This window comes from Brachyhypopomus gauderio, chromosome 14 (assembly GCF_052324685.1).
Source record: "Brachyhypopomus gauderio isolate BG-103 chromosome 14, BGAUD_0.2, whole genome shotgun sequence".
NCBI lineage: Eukaryota > Metazoa > Chordata > Actinopteri > Gymnotiformes > Hypopomidae > Brachyhypopomus > Brachyhypopomus gauderio.
In genome coordinates, this window is record NC_135224.1 from 8758733 (window position 1) to 8778629 (window position 19897).

The 19897-nt window shown below is 39.6% G+C and overlaps 4 protein-coding genes across 4 annotated transcripts; 3 read left to right on the forward strand and 1 right to left on the reverse strand.

Moving 5' to 3' along the window:
- Positions 1 to 19: 19 nt before the first annotated feature.
- Positions 20 to 5264, reverse strand: snx15 (sorting nexin 15). Its single transcript, XM_076972652.1, has 8 exons — positions 5023 to 5264; positions 4330 to 4365; positions 3763 to 3883; positions 3495 to 3610; positions 3132 to 3408; positions 2481 to 2630; positions 2161 to 2370; positions 20 to 463 (listed from the first exon to the last, which is right to left on the reverse strand). Exons 1-8 carry the CDS (start codon positions 5122 to 5124, stop codon positions 351 to 353), a joined length of 1125 nt encoding a protein of 374 aa, XP_076828767.1. The 5' UTR covers positions 5125 to 5264; the 3' UTR covers positions 20 to 350.
- A 183-nt stretch (positions 5265 to 5447) lies between these two features.
- On the forward strand, positions 5448 to 8209 carry fis1 (fission, mitochondrial 1). The gene is made up of 5 exons (XM_076972655.1): positions 5448 to 5603; positions 6373 to 6505; positions 6673 to 6749; positions 7006 to 7111; positions 7769 to 8209. The coding sequence occupies exons 1-5, from the start codon at positions 5559 to 5561 to the stop codon at positions 7876 to 7878; spliced, it is 471 nt and encodes a 156-aa protein (XP_076828770.1). The 5' UTR covers positions 5448 to 5558; the 3' UTR covers positions 7879 to 8209.
- A 1700-nt stretch (positions 8210 to 9909) lies between these two features.
- cldn15a (claudin 15a) lies at positions 9910 to 13059 on the forward strand. Its single transcript, XM_076972654.1, has 5 exons — positions 9910 to 11410; positions 11766 to 11930; positions 12026 to 12107; positions 12227 to 12334; positions 12489 to 13059. The coding sequence occupies exons 1-5, from the start codon at positions 11194 to 11196 to the stop codon at positions 12583 to 12585; spliced, it is 669 nt and encodes a 222-aa protein (XP_076828769.1). The 5' UTR covers positions 9910 to 11193; the 3' UTR covers positions 12586 to 13059.
- Positions 13060 to 13356: 297 nt separating this feature from the next.
- Positions 13357 to 19664, forward strand: dnajc3b (DnaJ (Hsp40) homolog, subfamily C, member 3b). Its single transcript, XM_076972805.1, has 12 exons — positions 13357 to 13844; positions 14498 to 14608; positions 15131 to 15255; positions 15404 to 15478; positions 15636 to 15779; positions 16156 to 16337; positions 16634 to 16753; positions 17061 to 17166; positions 17556 to 17676; positions 17865 to 17997; positions 18230 to 18378; positions 18625 to 19664. Exons 1-12 carry the CDS (start codon positions 13757 to 13759, stop codon positions 18768 to 18770), a joined length of 1500 nt encoding a protein of 499 aa, XP_076828920.1. The 5' UTR covers positions 13357 to 13756; the 3' UTR covers positions 18771 to 19664.
- Positions 19665 to 19897: the final 233 nt, after the last annotated feature.

Genomic DNA, 19897 nt, shown 5'->3' on the forward strand with positions numbered 1-19897 from the left:
GAACGTTTTTAAGGCTGGAAAGATTCAAGTACCAGTTTATTTTGACAGCTTTTCTCAAATGTAGGTATTTACAGTGCTACAGCCACATATACATAGTGTTAAAATACATGGCCCATACTCTCTGCATGGGCCTATTTGTATATCCAGTAGGCTAAGCATGCTGGTAGGTAATTGTGTGAGTAAAGAGTGTGTGTATATGTACGTGTGTGTGTGTGTGTGTGTGTCATGTGGGCTGTTGAAGAGTTAGATTTCAGCATGAGTGTGAGAGATGTGTGTGTGTGTTTGAGAGAGTGTTTTGCAGTGACTGTAGAGGGTGCACTATAATGAACATAAAGGAGTGTGTATGAGCTCTACGTGTTGTCCTGGTGAGTGGGTGTGAGGACAGACAGCAGTCTCTCTGCGTGCTCCAGGCATTCCGCTACTCTCCTCTTCACCGCTTCTCTTTGCTGGGGATCTGCTTCTCCTACAGCCAGACAGGGGGGCATTAATTTAGCATTCAAGATTCAAGTCCTTATAGCAACAAAGTCGAAAATACCTGGACCATTTCTAAAGATGAACAATATTGCATTTCTGCACAGGATCTCTGTTTATACATTTTGGGAGAAAAACTAGTTCTGCATCTTTCACAGCTTCTTAAACCCCAAATAGTGGATAATGAGTAAAAAGTCCAGTTCATAAATTGTAAATGTCACTTTCCCCCAGCAAGGGCGGGGGCCATCACAAAGGGGCGGGGCTACTTCATTTATTTGCATTCTTCTGTGCAAATTCCTTTACTGTGGAATTTACAGTGCAGGAATATTCACATATTCTCAGATTTCTTATACGTTTATATAATCAGTTTACATAAGCACTTCAGGTTCACCACATGCTTGTATCTTTATAAAACTGCTGTAAAAATGACCTACATAAACTGCTCCGTTCACACAGAAGCAAGTTCTCACAAGCTGCGCATTCATGCTGTTTGTACAATATTGCTTAATGCGATCAGATTGAAAACATTTAATCAGAGATGGCGAAGGGACAGACAGAGATTATGCTAACAGGTCAGGATAACAGGTGTTGCACTGTCGTCAGAATTATTGTGTTGCAACGGAAGATCTTCCCATAGACAGCGACTATCAGCAACACCTTCAGCAACTGCTAAATGACAGTAGCAGTATTGTACGTGTATAGAAGATTCAGTGGGGCGGTGTATCTGATGATCAGTCCTGCAGTCTCAGGTCTCTGGGACGATAGCGGATGCAGACGAACAGCTCTTGACGCAATCTACACTGCTGTGGTCCTGGAAAAGTAGCAGCGTCTACAGTCTACTTGTAATATGAGTATCAGCGTCTACGGTTAAATGGTCAGATAGTCTATTAAACAGGTTAATCTGTCAAATGGGATAATCTGTTAAACATGACAACCTTAAAGTTATTAAACATTCATTCAACATTCAACTTCATATTTTCAACCCCAAATTCATTGATTAATTCATTCTACTTTCCAATTTTAGTCTGGAGTTATGGGGTGCCAAGCCGCACTGAGTTTATGAATGTGTCAACAGGCTCATTTGAGAGCAATATCAGTCTGACTTGTATTCTTCTGTTTGGTTTTGCCATTTTGTACACTAGTGTGACCATTCAAGGCAGCGCATCAAAGATGACACTGACCAGAAAGGTTCATTTACTCTAAACTTACTGTTCTTTTTCTCATAAATTTTTTATACTATATAAATGGGTTGTGCAAATTTGCATATTTGCCACCTGGCTGCTTGTGTGTAGAACACTAGTAGGCTCTTCCAGGTATCCTTGCTGAGTAACTCCTGGACCAAGTCTCATCTGCCCCACCCTCCAGGGACAAGTCTCATCTGCCCCACCCTCCAGGGACAAGTCTCATCTGCCCCACCCTCCAGGAACAAGTCTCATCTGCCCCACCCTCCAGGAACAAGTCTCATCTGCCCCACCCTCCAGGAACAAGTCTCATCTGCCCCACCCTCCAGGGACAAGTCTCATCTGCCCCACCCTCCAGGAACAAGTCTCATCTGCTCCACCCTCCAGGGACAAGTCTCATCTGCCCCACCCTCCAGGAACAAGTCTCATCTGCCCCACCCTCCAGGAACAAGTCTCATCTGCCCCACCCTCACAACCTGCCTCTAAACTGAGCAGAACATTTCCTCACCCTTCACTCCTTTCATGAGGATGTCCACTGCTGCTCTGTATCTTGATATTGCTGCACTGTACTCTCCCTCTTTCTCTTTTTCCAGGGCTACATGCAGCTCACTGGTTGCCTGGGCCACATAGCCTGCTTCCTCTTCACAGCCAGTGCCATCTTGATTGGTCAGTTCGAGGGACAGGAGCTCAGAATGGTCAGGAGAGCCACAGGGTTGATCTGAAAGGCAGAATGAGAGGAATAAGCTACCAGAAATGACAGAGTGGCGGCAATATGTCAGTAGCACTGAAGGGCAAAGGGGGCATTGGTGGCGTCTGGTTCATATAGACCTTCTTTAGCGCATGGGTCGAACATGGCTAGTTCTTTGTCTGAGAGGGGGGGTGGTGCCTCATCCAAATGCTCCTCCAGTATGGAGTCGAAGAGCAAATCAAACTCCTCTGATTGATTTGTTGGTGAATCGGCAGACTCAGCACGAGTAACTGCAGTATAAAGGTGATAATGACACAAAATGCACAGTCAATTAATGCAGAATTATAACACATTTCTGTAACTGACAATCTTGAACTAACCAGTCTGCAAGTTCTTATCTAGTGTGCAAAAGGGTACTGACCTGTTCAAGACAGATTTTGCAATCAAACAAAAAGTTGCAAAAATGAGTTTCGCTGTGTGATCTCATGCTGCATTTACTTAGGTTGTTTGTTTTTTCATCCTTGTGGACGACATGCCAAAATCCAAAATGGGTGTTGGGATTACTAACACATTACGATAAAAAATATATTTTTGAGAAAAAATCATCTTATGAGGTAAACTGCTTCAGCTGGTGAACCGGTCGCATTCTAGTACACTAGCGTACAAGAAACACCTAGAAGGCATAATGCTGCTTGGTCCAGAAACAGAATTGTTTGGGTACAGATTCAGGTTGCTGGTTGCTAGATTTAAACTTTTGAAGTAGACTAAATAAACTAGAAAATGAACAGCACCTGTGCTGGGTTGGTCTATGCTGATATCTTCTTTCTCTTTCTCTTGAACCGGGCTGCCCTCCATGTCACTGAGGGCCTCAACTGCCACCTCGGGCTCGCCTAATACTTGCTCTCCCAGGGCGGACTCCAATTCCTGGGGCTGAATTGGGGCCTCCCTCCCTGCCTCCTCTTCAGCACCGAGTTCACTGGTGCCCGTGGGTAAAGGAATGAGAGGTGGAGGTAGAGAAGTGGAAGAAGAGACAGAAGATGGATCTAATGGCCTGCTCACCTCTCCTCCCTGAAAAATGAAAGACAAGAAACAAGAATGGCAGAGAGAATCCATGTGCTTGCGTATGTGTGCATGGGTGTTCATGAGCATCTGACCTTGAAGAATTCTTTGAGCTGAGGGCTGTTGTACAGTGCTGGGATGTTTATAGTAAAGAGAAGCATGGTTTCTGCTGCATGCCTCCTCTCTTCAATCACCACCTCATCAAACCGACCTGAGATGAACACAGATTGTGTTAACAGAAAAACAAGACAAGAGATCTTAGATATCTCAAAAGATTGCACCGTGGACTTCAGCACATCATATATTGCTACAGCAACGCCTCTGAACCAGAACAGTCTAGCTGACACTGTATTTCGCTCTTACCAAATACTTGTGCCCGAGGAAAAGAAGGAAAGTCCTCTTGTCTTCTGAATAGGTTCCTGTGAGTGTACGCCAGCTCTCCATGCAGCTTCTTCAGCTCTGAATACCTTCTCCATACCACTACCTGTCGATCCAAAGCACACTACATTCACTAGGGCAGTTCAGACTGTGTCAAGGTGTCAGGATCGAGTCACTTTAGGTAACATAGCTTAGCAAGACACTGTTGTTTCAAACATCTCCACGTCTCAGGTTCTTTAATTTTGTGCTTTTTGGAATGCTTAAGTTGAATTCACATTCACATTTTGTAAAATTGCTAAATTTCATCCACAAAGGCCATGTCATCACGTCATGATGAACTTACATGGTATATAACCAAATATATGTAAAGTTATGTTAATGTGAAGCTAAGAAACTGCTCAATCATTATGACACCTCTGTCTACAGCACCGATTTGTGGCATTTATTATATTCTCATCATGGGCACATGAATAACCACCACCTAACATAAGAAGGAACACTATCACTGATTAAGATTCCGTTTCCAAGAAACTGGACAGAATCACTACCCACCTCTTTCACATCCTCTGGCCGCTTCTTTGACACAAACTGATGGGCGGAAGGGAGAGGAAAGGGTGATGGAGAAAAATACATACCATTACAGAAACATACAATTGGAGAAGGGGGATTATTGCTGTATTTTGTATACAACTGTACACAGCTGGAAAATGTTTAATATTATGAGTCTTGTGCAAGTGGTGTGTACATAACAGAATTGAGGACAAAGTACATTCAAGATCTCCATCTAATCTTATCTAATAAAACTTTCTTTTAGTATTGTGACAGGAAGTGTGCAGTAAACCCAACCCAATGAGCTCAATGCCAGAGGCAGTCACGAGATTTGATGAGCCAACCAGCGAACAATGGCTCATTGCTAAACCCTGCAACGGCGCCGAGAACACACTAACGATGATATTGTATTTCTTTAGCTAGCTACAGAATGTCAGTGTATATGCACCACCATTAATGCAAGTATAAGAAGCTATAAAACGATTATCCTAAGTCAGAGGGTAGGCTAGGTCAGAAAAAAAACCTGATAAGGCCAAACAAGTGATATGAAATGAAATGGTCTGCCCGAAAATAATCACTGTTATCACATTTGAAATGACTGCGCTTCTGTAAGATTGTATACAGACATACAGCGAACATTAAATACCTATTGTGGTAATAATGTTCAATAAAAACGTGTTCTTGCTTGCTACTAACCCTTGCCGTTACTTTATATTCAGTATGTCCTTTCTCGTGTGTGCGTGGATCTGTAACGGTGAAGAAGCGATGGTATTCTTCTTTCTTGGTCTTTCTAGCCATCACAAAACGTAGAATAAATATATTCTACAAGCAGCAAACTAATTCTGTCATACCTAGCTAGCCTAGCTATCTTACTCTTAAATCTGAAGCTAGAGTATGGATTTTGTTTTGACAGCTACTTCCTGCTTGCGTCAGTGATTACGTATGTTTCATCCCAGACGCCGGGAAACGAACAAAAAGTGATAGAGTGAAAAAACAGTAGATTAATAAAATACATTTTAAAAAACGTTTGTACACGTCTTTAATATTTAAGAAGCATACATTTGTATTATGAACAACCTTAACAGATAACTGAACGATTGGCGTAAAATAACATTATCTGCTGTGATTTTAGTCTTTGTAGTGAAGTCAAATGTTCTTTCAGCAATTCAAAATCACTTGAAATATTTGGGGTTTTGTTAGTGACTTTTATTTTGTACAGAGCTTCCGGCAACATGGACGAAATTGTGACAGACGTCGTAGCTCCTGAAGATTTAAAGGTAAATGTTTTTAATAACCTCGTAAATTATACTGACAGTTTAAAGTGTGTATTCTTGAAACACAAATACTGCGTTTAATCAACAGAAAACAAAACGAAGTCAGTTAGCTAACCAGCCAGCTAAGTATATTACGTCATTAGTTATCAAGCTAGATCACTAACCCAAGCTAGTTAACGTAACAAACTAAGGTGAGATGACTAGATGTTTTGCTAAAGGCGAGTGAGAGTGAACGACGTGCCGATCAATAACTAGCCATACAAGCCATATCATTTAGGATCAGGATACAGTTGTATACTGTCCATAGACGTAAACATAAGCGATATGAAACCAGGAAACCTTTGTATTTTTATGAATTTAAAGCATAACAATAATTAGAACTGAACACTACTAATCTCGATCAGGAAAGAAAAGGGCAAAGGATGCTAGCCAGTACACTGAGAGCTATCTCTGTCATAATATATTATTAAAGGAAAATAATAAACAAAGACAACACCACCAGATCATTTCATTAATTAATGTGAGTTCATTGACTAAATGTAGCCCAAACGTTTATATTAAAAATATACCATAGTCGTTGGTTGATTAGTGTAGTTTCACCTGTGGGAAGTAAACAATGTTTTATAATAATAGACCTATAATAATGTTTACATGTGGCTTAATGATCCTGTAGACAGCTATTGCATAATGTATGAAAGACGTCAATGACCTAAATATTTGTCATAGTCCTTACAGCAACTCTCATAACTTGGGTTGATTTCCTCTTTGACAGAGATTTGAGGAAAAATATAAATCAGAACTGGCAAAAGGATCTGTGTCCAAGGAAACCAAATTTGAGTATGCATGGTGTTTGATCAGAAGTAAATACAGCAATGATATCGTGAAAGGCATTCAGCTGTTAGAAGGTGAGTGGATAATTCAAGTAATGGCTAGTTTTAATGCCTCATTTTAAAACGTTATCATTGTAGTTTCTTTCATCCAGTTATAAACTGGAAGACTTTGTAGAGTTTTTGTAGTTTTGTAGATTTTACTCAACCATGTGTTACAAAGCATACAAATTTAATTATTATAGACCTGGTGCAGAAAAGCCCAAAAGATGACCAGAGAGACTTTCTCTTCTACTTGGCTGTTGCAAACTATAGACTCAAGGTAAGGAGAACTGCTTTTCTTTTTGATTTAGCTGATGTGTGTAGTATCATTAACTGATTTAGTTTTAACAGCTGTGAGGTTACATTGTGATTTGTTTTATTGTTTAAAAAAAGTGCATATTTCATCATTTTAATAAAACCATAACTCAGCATGTTCACAGTCAATAGACAGGATGTGATGAAAGCATTAGTTTAGTGAGTAACCATGAGTAATATATATATATGACTTTTTATCTTTCTCTTTTCCTCTTTCTCAGGAGTATGAGAGAGCTCTTAAGTACATTCGCATCCTGCTGAGAAACGAACCTGGAAATAAGCAGGCTCTTGACCTGGAAGAACTCATCAACCAGGCCCTGAAGAAAGGTGCCTTCTGTGTGTGTGCGCATGTTTGCACTGTGTGTGTGTGAGAGAGCTTGCTGTACCACATAATGCTGTGTATAGTGATATGAGACCACATGGTAAATACCAGTTAGATATGGTGTGTGGTGTTCTGCAACGTGTGCCACTTCAAATTGATGCAAGTGCAGGTTGAGGTCAAACAAATCTCAGAACTTCACTCTGCCTACATTTTACATATCAAGGGCGTCCATGTTGTGCAGGGTTTGTGGTGATGGTGTTCGTAACAGCATATCCTGTCGTGTGCAGAATGTCGTCAGATTGAAGCCTGTTAATGGATTTGGCCACATATAGCACTTGCTGGCAGTTCTAATAACAGCACCCGAGATCAAATATCTAAATGAAAATCAATAACATCTTAATAAGGGCAGGAAGGCAAGATGAGAGTTTTGGCAGCAGGTGATGAGTCAGAATGCTGTGTGATGAAGTGCCTCTACTATTTTCCATCACTTGCTTTCTTTGGCTTGTTATTTGGCCTGACAGGTATCAAAACTGAGTGAATTACATCTCGGTAGTTGTGATGGTGAAGAGATGTGTTTATAGGTGTAATCAGACACCAGTATGAGGAGGTGATCACCAAACACTACACTGATAATCTCTCTTTCCACTTTTTTGTCTTTTCAGATGGCTTGGTTGGTATGGCCATTGTTGGAGGTATCGGTTTGGGTGTGGCTGGATTAGCAGGACTTATTGGAATGGCTGTGGCCAAGTCGACAAAATCTGCAAAGTCCTGATGATTAAGTGCAGATGTTTATTGATTAGCCAACTACTGCTTCCTTCTTCCTTCTCCAGAAAAAAATGACACGCTTGGTCAATCACAAATATCTGTAGGACACACAGGACATTTATAGACACACTTTCCACTGAAATACATCTTTTTTTTTTCCTGCTTGTGACCGCAAATATTTTCCCATATTTTATTAATACACTAAAGTCAAGCCTTTGTGACACCAGCCACTTTCATTTAGGAGATATTTATGCATAATTTTTCACACATTAGGTGAAATAAGGAAATTCAATCTTATTTAAATAAAATCATTGGTGGGTTGTTGTTATGAAGATTAACACCTTGCTACAGAGATTTGTTTCTTTGTAAGTGTGATTGTACTTTTCTAAATAATTTAAAGTATATACAGTGTGTGTGTGTGTTTACATGGTTTTAGAGCTCTTATAATAGGTCTCTCATAATTGTATAATATTTTTGCCATGCTGCCACATATGAACTTGTTACCTCTATGTTTGAGTAATGGTGACCTATGGATTTTATTCTAATAGGTCACTGAGTTTGATGGCTAATAATACAAGATAATAATCAGTTGCCTGTGGCTTTCATAATGCAAATAATGTGCTTCATATCAATTGCTTCCATTCTTATGCTGGCTGAGGACACTTAGAAATTGACATTCTGTCATCAGGATTCAGTTAAATAGTCTCAGACTTGAAGAATAGTATGTTCATTTGTATATAATGCCTGCTTGTCGTTTCACACTAAATGCTGTCCTTGGCCTCTGTTAATGTGCTATTTTAAGGTAAGATCAGACTTCTGAAAATGCTATGACCAGGATCTCTAACAAACATAAATTATACCAAGTTGGCACTTGAACACTGAAATTACATGAGAATCTGCCTCAAATGTGTGTGTGTGTGTGTGTGTGTGTGTGTGTGTGTGTGTGTGTGTGTGTGTGTAAAAAAACCTACTCTGAAACGCTCTGCTCTGAGGGTTTCGGTCATCCTGAATTTAAACAGCTGTGGGCCTTGAAAGAAACAAATTACTTTTTGAATGTGTGAACATAGCCTCAGCTCACGGTCAGCAGCTAACAGTTCTGAGGTCTGTCGGCCTGTCGTCTTGCATTCTTAATTGTAGTGCCTTTCCATCACATAAATCCAAATGCATCTTGGCATGTTGGACATTTTTACAACAGGAGAGCTTATGTTTGTCATTATTACTGCAGATTGTTGTTACTAATTAACCACTATAAAAGTAAATGATGAAGCTAGGTTCTTCCAAGATCTATCATGCTCTACACTAAACAGAGTTCAATTTGATTTTCTATGTTGGAGACGTTATATGCTGGAAGGATACATATGCAGAGGTGGCCACCTGCTGCAGTATATACACGATCCCCTGAGACAGTCAATACATGAAACAATGATTTTGTCTTTGTGTGTTACTAAATCACACCACAAAGTCTTTCTTTGATCTGTTACCTGAACTTTCTTCAAACACATGGGAGGAGTGTAAATGCCAATATATTCAGGTTTATAAAATGTTCATAGTGTGAAAACCACAAAAAGCCATAAAACATAGCCCTCATAAAATTGCCCACCTTAAACATGACCTTTACAACTAAATACAATTTATAACATCAGCCATGGTAGTACAAGTGCTGTTCTTTGGTCAGGTGTTTTTGAATGTTATGTGCAAAAGATTTGAACGAGTTGCCTAAACTCTGCTCTGAGGTCAGTGAAAACAGCTTTGGTTTTCCTATGTATATTTACATGTATATTTGGACATGATTTGGACGTCTAATGTCCCCTGCCTGTGAATTGTTACACATTTTTAATATATCACCACATTATTCACATGAATAATAAATGTATTTAAACCTTAAACACTTTGAACCTTAAACACTACAAAAGCATATAATATAATACCATATAGTGCAGCAGTTCAGCAAACTGAAGTTGATTATGCCTCAGCTGAACAACATAAAAATGTGTTACTTATGAAAGCAGGTGAAAAGCTTCAGAGCACGGTTCTCCAAGCTTAACAAGAAATTCAGAACTGATTGCATAGTTAACCTGGGGTTGTCATATTGATTAAATGTCAACTTTGAGGAAAATTGATTTGTTATTTCTAGGAATTTCATTGTAGTTCTATGTTCAAATAATGAACAATAGTTGACTAAACACAAATCATACACTATGTTAAAGATTTTTAAAGCACATTCGTTTAGTGGAACGTACTGGTTGGATTTACTTTGAAAACCTAAGCAAGAATACAGACTTTCAGTATTTTGTAAATATACCTTGCAGAAGACAGACAGAGGGTTGTTAGTCTCTCCATTACAATTTTAGAAGTGTTAGCGGTGTGCCAAGATTGTATATGTTTTAGGCTTGATTAAAAAATCTCAAAATCTTTTAAAAATAATGTAGTCTCTATCGGTAACAGTTATGAATAATCTATTCCATTTAAAAGTCAAGAGAATCCCAAAACAACACCTGGACGAATGAACTGAAATCTAAAGTTGGAACAGGATAATTTTAGACATTTGATGTAATTGCACTTGTGTGTCCTTGGCTTTCTTGAAAGGTGCTTTAAATAAAATTTATTATTGTTATTATTATACTGTCTAAATTAATCTTACAAAGATAGGAACACAAATAATTTATTTATCAACATAGGTGCAAATTCAGAAGAATAGAGAAGCATCATCAAAATTGTGCGCACTAAAGGTAAAAGGTTTAGAATAATGTCTAAAATGAAGTTTTATATTGTTTAAACATAATATTGTTAAAATATAACCTGTTTACTTTTTATTGTAGTGGATGCTTTAGCATTTTGGAGAAAAGTGTAGACAGACATGAGTCTGATAGGAATAATTTAGGAAGTCTCCCAAATAGGAAGTCTCCCAAAGTTTAAATCAAGATTAAATCAAAACAACAAACAATCAAAATGAACCTTTGAGTTTCTCAGACAATCACTGTGGAATCATTGTGCTATCAAGGTCATGGCCAAACGTTGGACTTTCGTGACGCCCGATAACCACCAGTTGAGTTTCAGGGTATAAATCGTAAAAGAGTGCGTACACGGGAGGGGAGGGCAAACGGATATAATAAATCATTGATCTGGCTGCTTTAAACTCACTATGCGAGTGATTATTTCTCACAAGAGTGCACTTTCTCTCAATGGATGCCTGTGGTGACAGTATTGCATGGAACATGCTGTCACTCTGATATGCTTGTACTGAAACCATAGAACATAATAAAGGAGAGGACCGAGTAATTTATTAATTCTAAGCATACTCATTGGCATTCAAAACGCTATAATGGATCCAATTGTTGAAGTAGTAGCATTGCTGCTTGGTTTTTTGGGATGGGTACTGGTTGGAGTTGCAATACCAAACCGGTACTGGAAGACTTCCACCGTGGATGGGAATGTCATCACTACTTCAACAATTTATGAGAATTTATGGATGTCGTGTGCAACGGATTCGACAGGGGTGCATAACTGTCGTGAATTTCCCTCACTTCTTGCGCTCTCTGGTATGCCCAGCAAGACTCTTAATCTTAATCTTTATTTGATACTTTAACATTTAACTTTAACTACATAAAAAACTAATTTTGCTTATTAATTTAACAATAACATCTCCAGTGGTTATGGTTATTAGTCTACATGTTGTCTAACATGCATATAAGCATATTTACCCCTTTGTTTATATATTTTTTTATCTTTGTGGATACTATGCTCCATTCAGCATAGTGAAACGCAACATTCAGTGTCCTTATGTCCAAAGTGTATTGTCAAATAAAAATGTTTGGTTAGATAGCGCAATAACAACACTACTCATTAAATATAATATAATAACAGAACGCTCATCTTAACTCTTTTGTCCTGCAGGATATATCCAGGCATCGAGGGCTCTTATGATCGCGTCTGTAGTGCTGGGTACATTTGGGCTGGTAGCAACTTTAATTGGAATGCAGTGTTCCAAAGCAGGAGGAGAAAATTATGTTCTCAAAGGCAGGATTGCTGGAATAGGTGGTGTTTTTTTTATTTTACAAGGTAAAATTATATTTTGGTACAAACAAATAATGTAACATGATCTGGTAAATATTACAAATGATCACATCACCTTTTCTTTTCCCACTTCATCTAAGGCTTGTGCACAATGATTTCTGTGTCATGGTATGCATTCAACATCACCCAGGACTTCTTCAATCCACTCTTCCCAGGAACAAAGTGAGTTGTTGTCTACTCTGTTTCTTTAGAGAAATACTGCCCTCTAGAGGCTAGACGAAACACACATTCATGCACCTGCTACGTTGCATCTTGCTGCATTGAGTGTGGTTGTGTTACAGGTATGAGATAGGAGAGGGATTGTACATCGGATGGTGCTCTGGTACTCTTTCCATCTGCGGTGGAGTGTGTCTAGTGTTTGCCTGCAAGTCTGACACAGATGAGAAACCGTGAGTCTCTCTCTCACCTGCAACCATATGCACATCTGACAAAAACGAGAAACTGTGATACTCTTTCTCTATCACACACATACACCCACGTGTACATATTCACGTGTGCATAATTATGTGTATGATGTCACATCCTTATATTTATTCTTCTCAGTGCTTACCCATACCAAGTGTCTAGAGGAACGATATATTCAGCATCAACGTCAAGGAGAGGAGCTCACAGCACTTATGACAAGAATGCATATGTCTGACGGACCGAAGAACCAGCCAAACCAGTATGAGTTGATGTACTGTGTACAAATATAATCCCTGTTGATAAGCATCTTTCTACATTAGTTATAAGTGCAAAATTGTAAATAGTTAGACTTTTTCAAGACTTTGAGGTAATACTATTTAGTTGCAATCAAATAGTGAAACTGTGCCAAATACTGGTCAAAATACTGGTCAAAAGAAAAGTAGCTTTTGAATCTGTTGTACAGAAAATGCATTGAAATTTTTTATACAGATTTTGGACTGATTTTCATTGTATACACATTCATATTCACAATGTGGAATATGCATTTATGAAAATTGTTTTAAGAACAGTCACAATGTACATGACTAATTGTCATTAATTAGGATTTCCTAACATATACACATGAATTAAGGTCAAAAAATTGCAACGAGTTATTTTGTCTGTTGTTCTAGTTTTAGTCTATATTATGTTTTATACTGCACGTGTTAAATAAATGCAAAACTGTCTTATAATGCAGTGAGAACTTTCCCTGCTGTTTTCATGTACTCCAGTGAGTAGGGATTAATGAGGCGTTAGCCTGTCATTCGGCATTTAGTTCACAAAAATAACACCATTAATAGATCTGGCAAAGTGGTTGTACCCAGGAATAACCGCGACGTCAGGAGTGATGCAGTAGATAGCATGCCCATCCTTAAATGTTCATGGGAGTGGCTTAAATGTGTTAAAATAATGCAGCCAATGAGATGACACCACGTTCGTGGCAAAACACCATTGCGAACACGGATGTGGCTCGCCCTATCCAACCACTCATAACGCTGATATGTGAGAGGGATTTGAATTCTACCTCAAGCGGTCAAAAAGGAGTTTCCGAAGAAAGGTTGACAGCTGTCGGTGACAATCACTATTATATCCAGTTACTTCAGTTGAATAAAAAAACCTTATAATATACGATAAAGTCCTGCTCCTGGCGTTGACCATCGAAACAAATAGAAGCTTCTCGGAACCTAAGTTTTAGGTTCTAATAAGGCAGTCGGAAATATTACTTAGTCGGACTCTTAAAATATGAGCAACTTGATGTTAAACTGTAATGATTTTTAGGAATTAAATGGTGCGTTAATTGCTGCAACAAATTGTTAGGCGTGTACACCGAAGGGCAAACAATACAATACGGATATCTGACGTCTAAAATGATGGAGTCGGGACGACGGAGGGGTTTGAGTAGTCTCTTATCCTCCATGTCCCTGCTCTGTGTCGTCTTGGACCTGCAGATTGACGGTAGGATTATTTACTGTTGTACACTAGCTCGGGTTATAGGGAAGCATCAGCTGCTTGTCTTTAGTGTTGTCTTGTCTTTAGTGTTGTGTCTTAGGTGGAACTACTAAATCTGACCTACTGTATGGTCTTAGCAATATTGTTAATGACCGAGGTAAACATAGTCATAATAAATAATAATAATCCTTAAAAGTAATAATAATAATGGTGTTATTTAATGGTTCTTCAAATCCACAAATAAACAGAGCCACGTCTACTTATGCTCAGGTTAACTTAAGAAAATGCATTATGGATTACTATACTATATATGGATTACTGTCACAATGTTCTGTTCATCATTCAGATATGATTGCACGATCTTTATTTTTATTAGTAGTATTTGACTTTATAAGAATGTGTTTATAATACAATTACTGATTTGGTCTTATTCAGAGTAAAGTTTTCAGGTGTTACTCAGCTAAATATGATTTTCTCCAGTCACTGCTATTGTGGTTACACATCAGTGTTAGTGCATGTTGCTTTTGTTTCTTCATGCCAAACGGTGTACAGAAGGGGTCTGCAGATATTTTACTATGAAGTGTAAATAAGCTACTAGACAACCCTGTTTTATTTTGCTTCCTGGTTAATGAAATGCCAGAATTTAAATTCTGTTTCAGGTGTGTTGGGTGCTACCCATGTGGAAATCGAGCAGCATCTGGAAATGGGCCGCAAGCTGCTTGCAGCAGGACAGCTGGCGGAGGCCTTGTCCCACTACCACTCGGCTGTTGGTGAGAAATGTTCACACACACACACACACACACACACACACATACACACCTAAATACAGACACATGCGTACAGTCAAAGGAAAAGAAAGTTAATGGCTTCTGAGAATTTTATCGTAAGTTTAATAAGGTGCATGATTACATGACTACACACATCATACTGAGCTGGCACGATTCATCTTATTAAGGTTATGGCAATGAATATGGTTGTTTTTTCATGTTCTTTTCTCCCATTTAGAAAATTGTAAAATAGGGTAAAATGTTAAACTGCTTAATTAATGACTTGACTGAAAAGGTATCTCAAAAAATTACCTGTATAAATATTTAAAATATTCTGGGCACTAATGGGATTTAAGGACTATAGTGAAAATGCAGTCAATGACTGCTGATGGATGTAGTGTGTTAGAAAAAAATGATAGTGAACATTTGTTTGTGTGTTAAAAAAGTGGTAGTGATTTTTTTTAAGCTGGCATAATCTATAGGTTTTTCTCTTTCATATATTCCTGCTATGACAACCCCAAACAGAAGGTGACTCGAAGAATTACTTGACTTACTACAAGCGTGCTGCAGTGTTTCTGGCTATGGGGAAGTCCAAATCAGCCCTGCCAGATCTGACTCGAGCCATTGAACTCAAACCAGACTTCTTGGCTGTAAGTTTGCTAGGCAGCATACATTTTATTAAGGAATGTGGTGCAATAATCAAAATAATAGGTTTTGCAGAATTGTATGTGGTTGAAGCTTGCTCACTTTTTATGGTGCATGTGTGTGCGCACGTGTCTGCATGCATGCGAATCACAGGCCCGGATTCAGAGGGGAAATATCCTCCTTAAGCAGGGCAACACCCACCAGGCCAGAGAAGACTTCCAAGCAGTGGTGAGCATGATTACTTTTACTCCTCCATTTTCATATTACTACATCCACATCTGATTCATATAATGTGGTATTTTTCTTATTGATGTATCCATTACTATAAAATGAAAATGTTACTGACCACCCATAGCCTGCTTGATTTATTTCTTTTTCTATGTAGTTACAACGCTCCCCAGATATGGACGAGGTGCTTAATCAGCTTCAAAAAGCTGAAGAGCTAGAGGAGCTTCAAGAGGAAGCCCACCTGGCCAGTCACCGTGGGGACTATATCACAGCCATCCAGGTTCTGGACCGTGCCATTGAGGTGAGTGGTAGAGGGGGAAGCCAAGGCAACCTCAAGACCTTTTTTATTACTTTCCTTGTAGGTGAACCAAATTTGGAAGTAATTTGACCACACTGTTGGTGGAACAAATACATTGATTCATTAGTGAACAAAAATGCAATAGGATTTCCATTGTCCGTATTGTTCAGGTCAAGGCAGTGTGCCCAGAGGCAGTATGAGAAAGTTCTTTTGATTTCCTTCCTCTAAACAAGTGTCAGATGCAGGTGCTTTCAAATGTCTGCCACCAGCTCCACCTCTAAAAAACAACAGAGGGGAAAAAGAGCAGGGACATGCTTGTTACTGATACTCAAGTGCAGAACACGATAGCACAGACCTGGGTGCACCATCCGTCCTTTAGATCTCCCCTTGGGATCCAGAGTCTCGGGAGCTGAGGGCAGAATGCTATCTCCGCCTCGGGGAGCCCAGGAAGGCCATTTTAGATCTGACGCCTGCGGCTCGCCTCCTCACCGACAACCGTGCAGCCTTCCTGAAGCTCAGCCGTCTGCTCTATGACCTGGGAGAACACCATGACTCACTCAGGTACATGCCCTCAGATACACACACGTGCACAACATACGCACACACACACACACACCAGACACACCTAGACACCACATACACACAGGGTCATAGTCTAATGGATTTCAATAGTTGCAGTTTTTGCGCACACATATTAGAAGGATCATGTCATATGTGTTAACACTGCATATACAAGTGGCCACTCCTGTTTATCCTATTAAGATTTTATTTTAGTTTTTAGAATACTGTTTCAAACCTTTATATTTTAAAGTATTGAATCTTTCCCCTTCTCCCTGCTCTGCTTCTCTGATCTCCAGTGAGATCCGGGAGTGTCTGAAGCTGGATCAGGATGACAAAGAATGTTTTGCCCACTACAAGCAGGTCAAGAAGCTCAGCAAGCAGCTGGACTCTGCTGAAGAGCTGATCTCAGAACAGCGGTAAGCAGGGCAAGATTCTCTTCTTCTGTTCTTTTGGTTTACTCCTTTCAGATAAAGCTGGGGAAGGGAAGGGAGAGCTAAGGACTCTTTTTATTCACGTTTGCTCTACATTGCCACACAACCAATGATACATTAGAGGAAAAGGTGTCATTGCTTTTGGAGAGATTACAGCTGAGTGGCGCTAAATGTCCATGGCTGTACTCATTGGAATGTGTGTGCAGGCCTACATCTTGCTACGTTTAGGTTTCTCATACACTTTTGGAAATGGTGAATTTAATTTGACAACATTCCTATATTTGTATAACAGATATCAAGAGGCCATAGAAAAGTATGATTCGGTTACGAGGACAGAGCCAAACAGTCCATTCTACACCACCAAAGCCAAGGAGAGGATCTGCTTCTGTTTGGTGAAGGTCTGTGTTATGGCAATGTGTTTTCGGTCACTTTGTGTCAACCCTACATTGCATGATGCAGCAGGCGACCATTTGCACTGCAGTTAAAGTGGGAAGTAGAGAAACACCTGAGTTTCTCTGAAAGTGCTCTACTAAAGTCACATTTAGAACTCCATTACCCATGTTCCTTATTCTAACCTTCCTTGTGTGTATTACAAATGCCTCAGACATATTTTGGAATGCTATACGCTTACCTAGACAGAAAATGCCTTCATATTATTATACTTTTTATTAAGGAAAAGTACGCTTATTTGTTTTGAAGACAGCAGATAGATATGAATGGATTTTCCAGTTTAAATATAGTCTCTGTCATTTCAGTTCAGCATCTCTCCATTTTCTGCTCCCTGTAGATTAAACAGGCAGAGGAGGCATTGGACACGTGTTCGGAGGCCCACCAGAGAGACCCCCAGAATATCCACATCCTCCGGGACAGAGCTGAGGCCTACATTCTGCTGCAAGACTATGAGAAAGGTAGTTTGACTTTTCTGCTTGAGTATATTTGAAAGCAAGCATGTCACCTGCTTTCTGTATATGGAGGATATTGCACATTGTCTTGTCATTCTTCCTTTTCTCTTGTCATTATCTTCCCTTCTCTCTCTCTCTCTCTCTCTCTCTCTCTCTCTCTCTCTCCTTCTCCTTCTCCTTCTCTCTCTTCTCAGCTGTGGAGGATTATCAGGAAGCAAGGGAGTTTGACCAGGATAGCCAGGAGATTCGTGAGGGTTTAGAGCGAGCACAGAAGCTCCTGAAGATCTCCCGCAAGAGAGATTACTACAAAATCCTGGGAGTGAGCAGGTATGGTGATGACACCTTTACAAAATTCTGCCCTGCTGTTCTAACACTAGTGGTTTTGCTGAATATTATATATACTGGTTTGTAGTGAGGTCAGTGTGTTTTTCAGTGACTTCATGTTTTCACTTTCACAAGATCTATACAGTGTGTAATTCACAAAGGAAGGGAGGCAAACTGTGTTGCAATCTGCTCGGTGCAAGTAACATCATCCACATTTTCATTTATTTGTACCCAGGACTGCTAATAAACAAGAAATCATTAAAGCATACAGAAAACTGGCACAACAGTGGCACCCAGACAACTTCCAGTCTGAAGCGGAAAAGAAGGAGGCAGAGAAGAAATTTATTGACATAGCCTCAGCTAAGGAAGTGCTTACAGATCCAGGTAGAGAAGCCCTATCCGTATATATCCATCCATCCATCCGTCCGTCCATCCATTATCTTTACTGCTTTATTCCACTAGTCGGGGTCAGGGGGGCATCTAATTTAGGATCTAAATTAACTGGTCAGCTAAAGAAAGCTCTATTCATTTAGAGGTCTATAATAATTTTTATGAGAATGAAATTGGTACAAGTGTGGATAGCAAAAGTGAGATTTGCTTTATCTAATTCTTGCATCATGTGACTTGCAGAGATGCGGCAGAAGTTTGACTCTGGTGAAGACCCCTTGGACCCCGAGAACCAGCAGGGAGGGGGAGGAGGGGGTGGACATTGGCCCTTTGGTTTCAACCCCTTTGAGTCAGGAAGCAACTTCCATTTCAAGTTCAACTTCAACTAATTCAGCTGTGCCACTACATGTGGAAGGCGTGATACGGGCAATGGACTGGACTCATAAAAAAGCCCACGAAGGAGGACTGGGGAAAGAACATATTTATTCTTCAACTGGCTCTTGGGCTTTCTTAAGGGACATGGTAATGGGTGCTTGCCCCTGGCAGTTCAAGGTTGTGAATGAAGTCTTATTTAGTATGGAGTATTTCTTAAGGCTGAATCATTTCAGATTTATCAGCCACTGTCTGATCTCACTGTAATATTTTCTTTTTGCTTTTGCATTTTTGTGCCATATCTCTTTCACATGTGTAGGTTTTGCCTAGTTGAGTAGTTAACCATAACAAGTATTTTCAGCATATTTTCAGTAATTAAATCTGATGTAAGGGTCACATGGTTTAGTCCTAACACTCCAGGTTAGATCTGCAAGGCACATTTGAAGCATTTAATAGCTTGGAGTAGTTTACCAGTCTAGAGGGAATGTCCATGCGACCACTTCTTTGGATGCAAAGGACCTGACAAGCCTGGCCTGTAACTCACTCACTGCTTAGCAAGTTGAAGATGTTCCACCAGGGGGCGCCATTAGCACCCAGCTGTGGCTGCTGTTTAGAGTGGTGTTTTGCACCATTGATACAAGATGTTCTTGTTTCTGTTGACTGATCTGTATGCTGATTGTAGAACAGATTATTAGTGTTACCGAAGGAGTAGGGTGATGACAGATATGCGTGCTGCACTGTGAGATTTGATCATCTTACTGTTTACCAACACCACCACCTTTTCAAACTGGTTATGAAGATTTGAATCCTAGTCTTGCTATAATCAAGAACTTCCAACACCTTCATTTGTTCAGCAATGCCCATCTTATTTGTAACCACATTTATACTTGAACTTGAACATTTTATTTGTTGGTTGTTTTTGTTTTTTGTCTGTTTAGAATTCAAAAAACACCAGGCCCTATTGATCAGTATAACCCAGTGGTGTAGGTTTCGTTTCAATTTTAGAGGGGACGCCAACCAACATATTATATGAGCAGTGTGATCAGGAATTGCCCCTATGGTATAAGCATATCTGACAGAATGGGTGAACTTTTGGTGATGCTTTTGTGTCACATGAAGACGCTGTGATTAAAAGCTGGTAGCT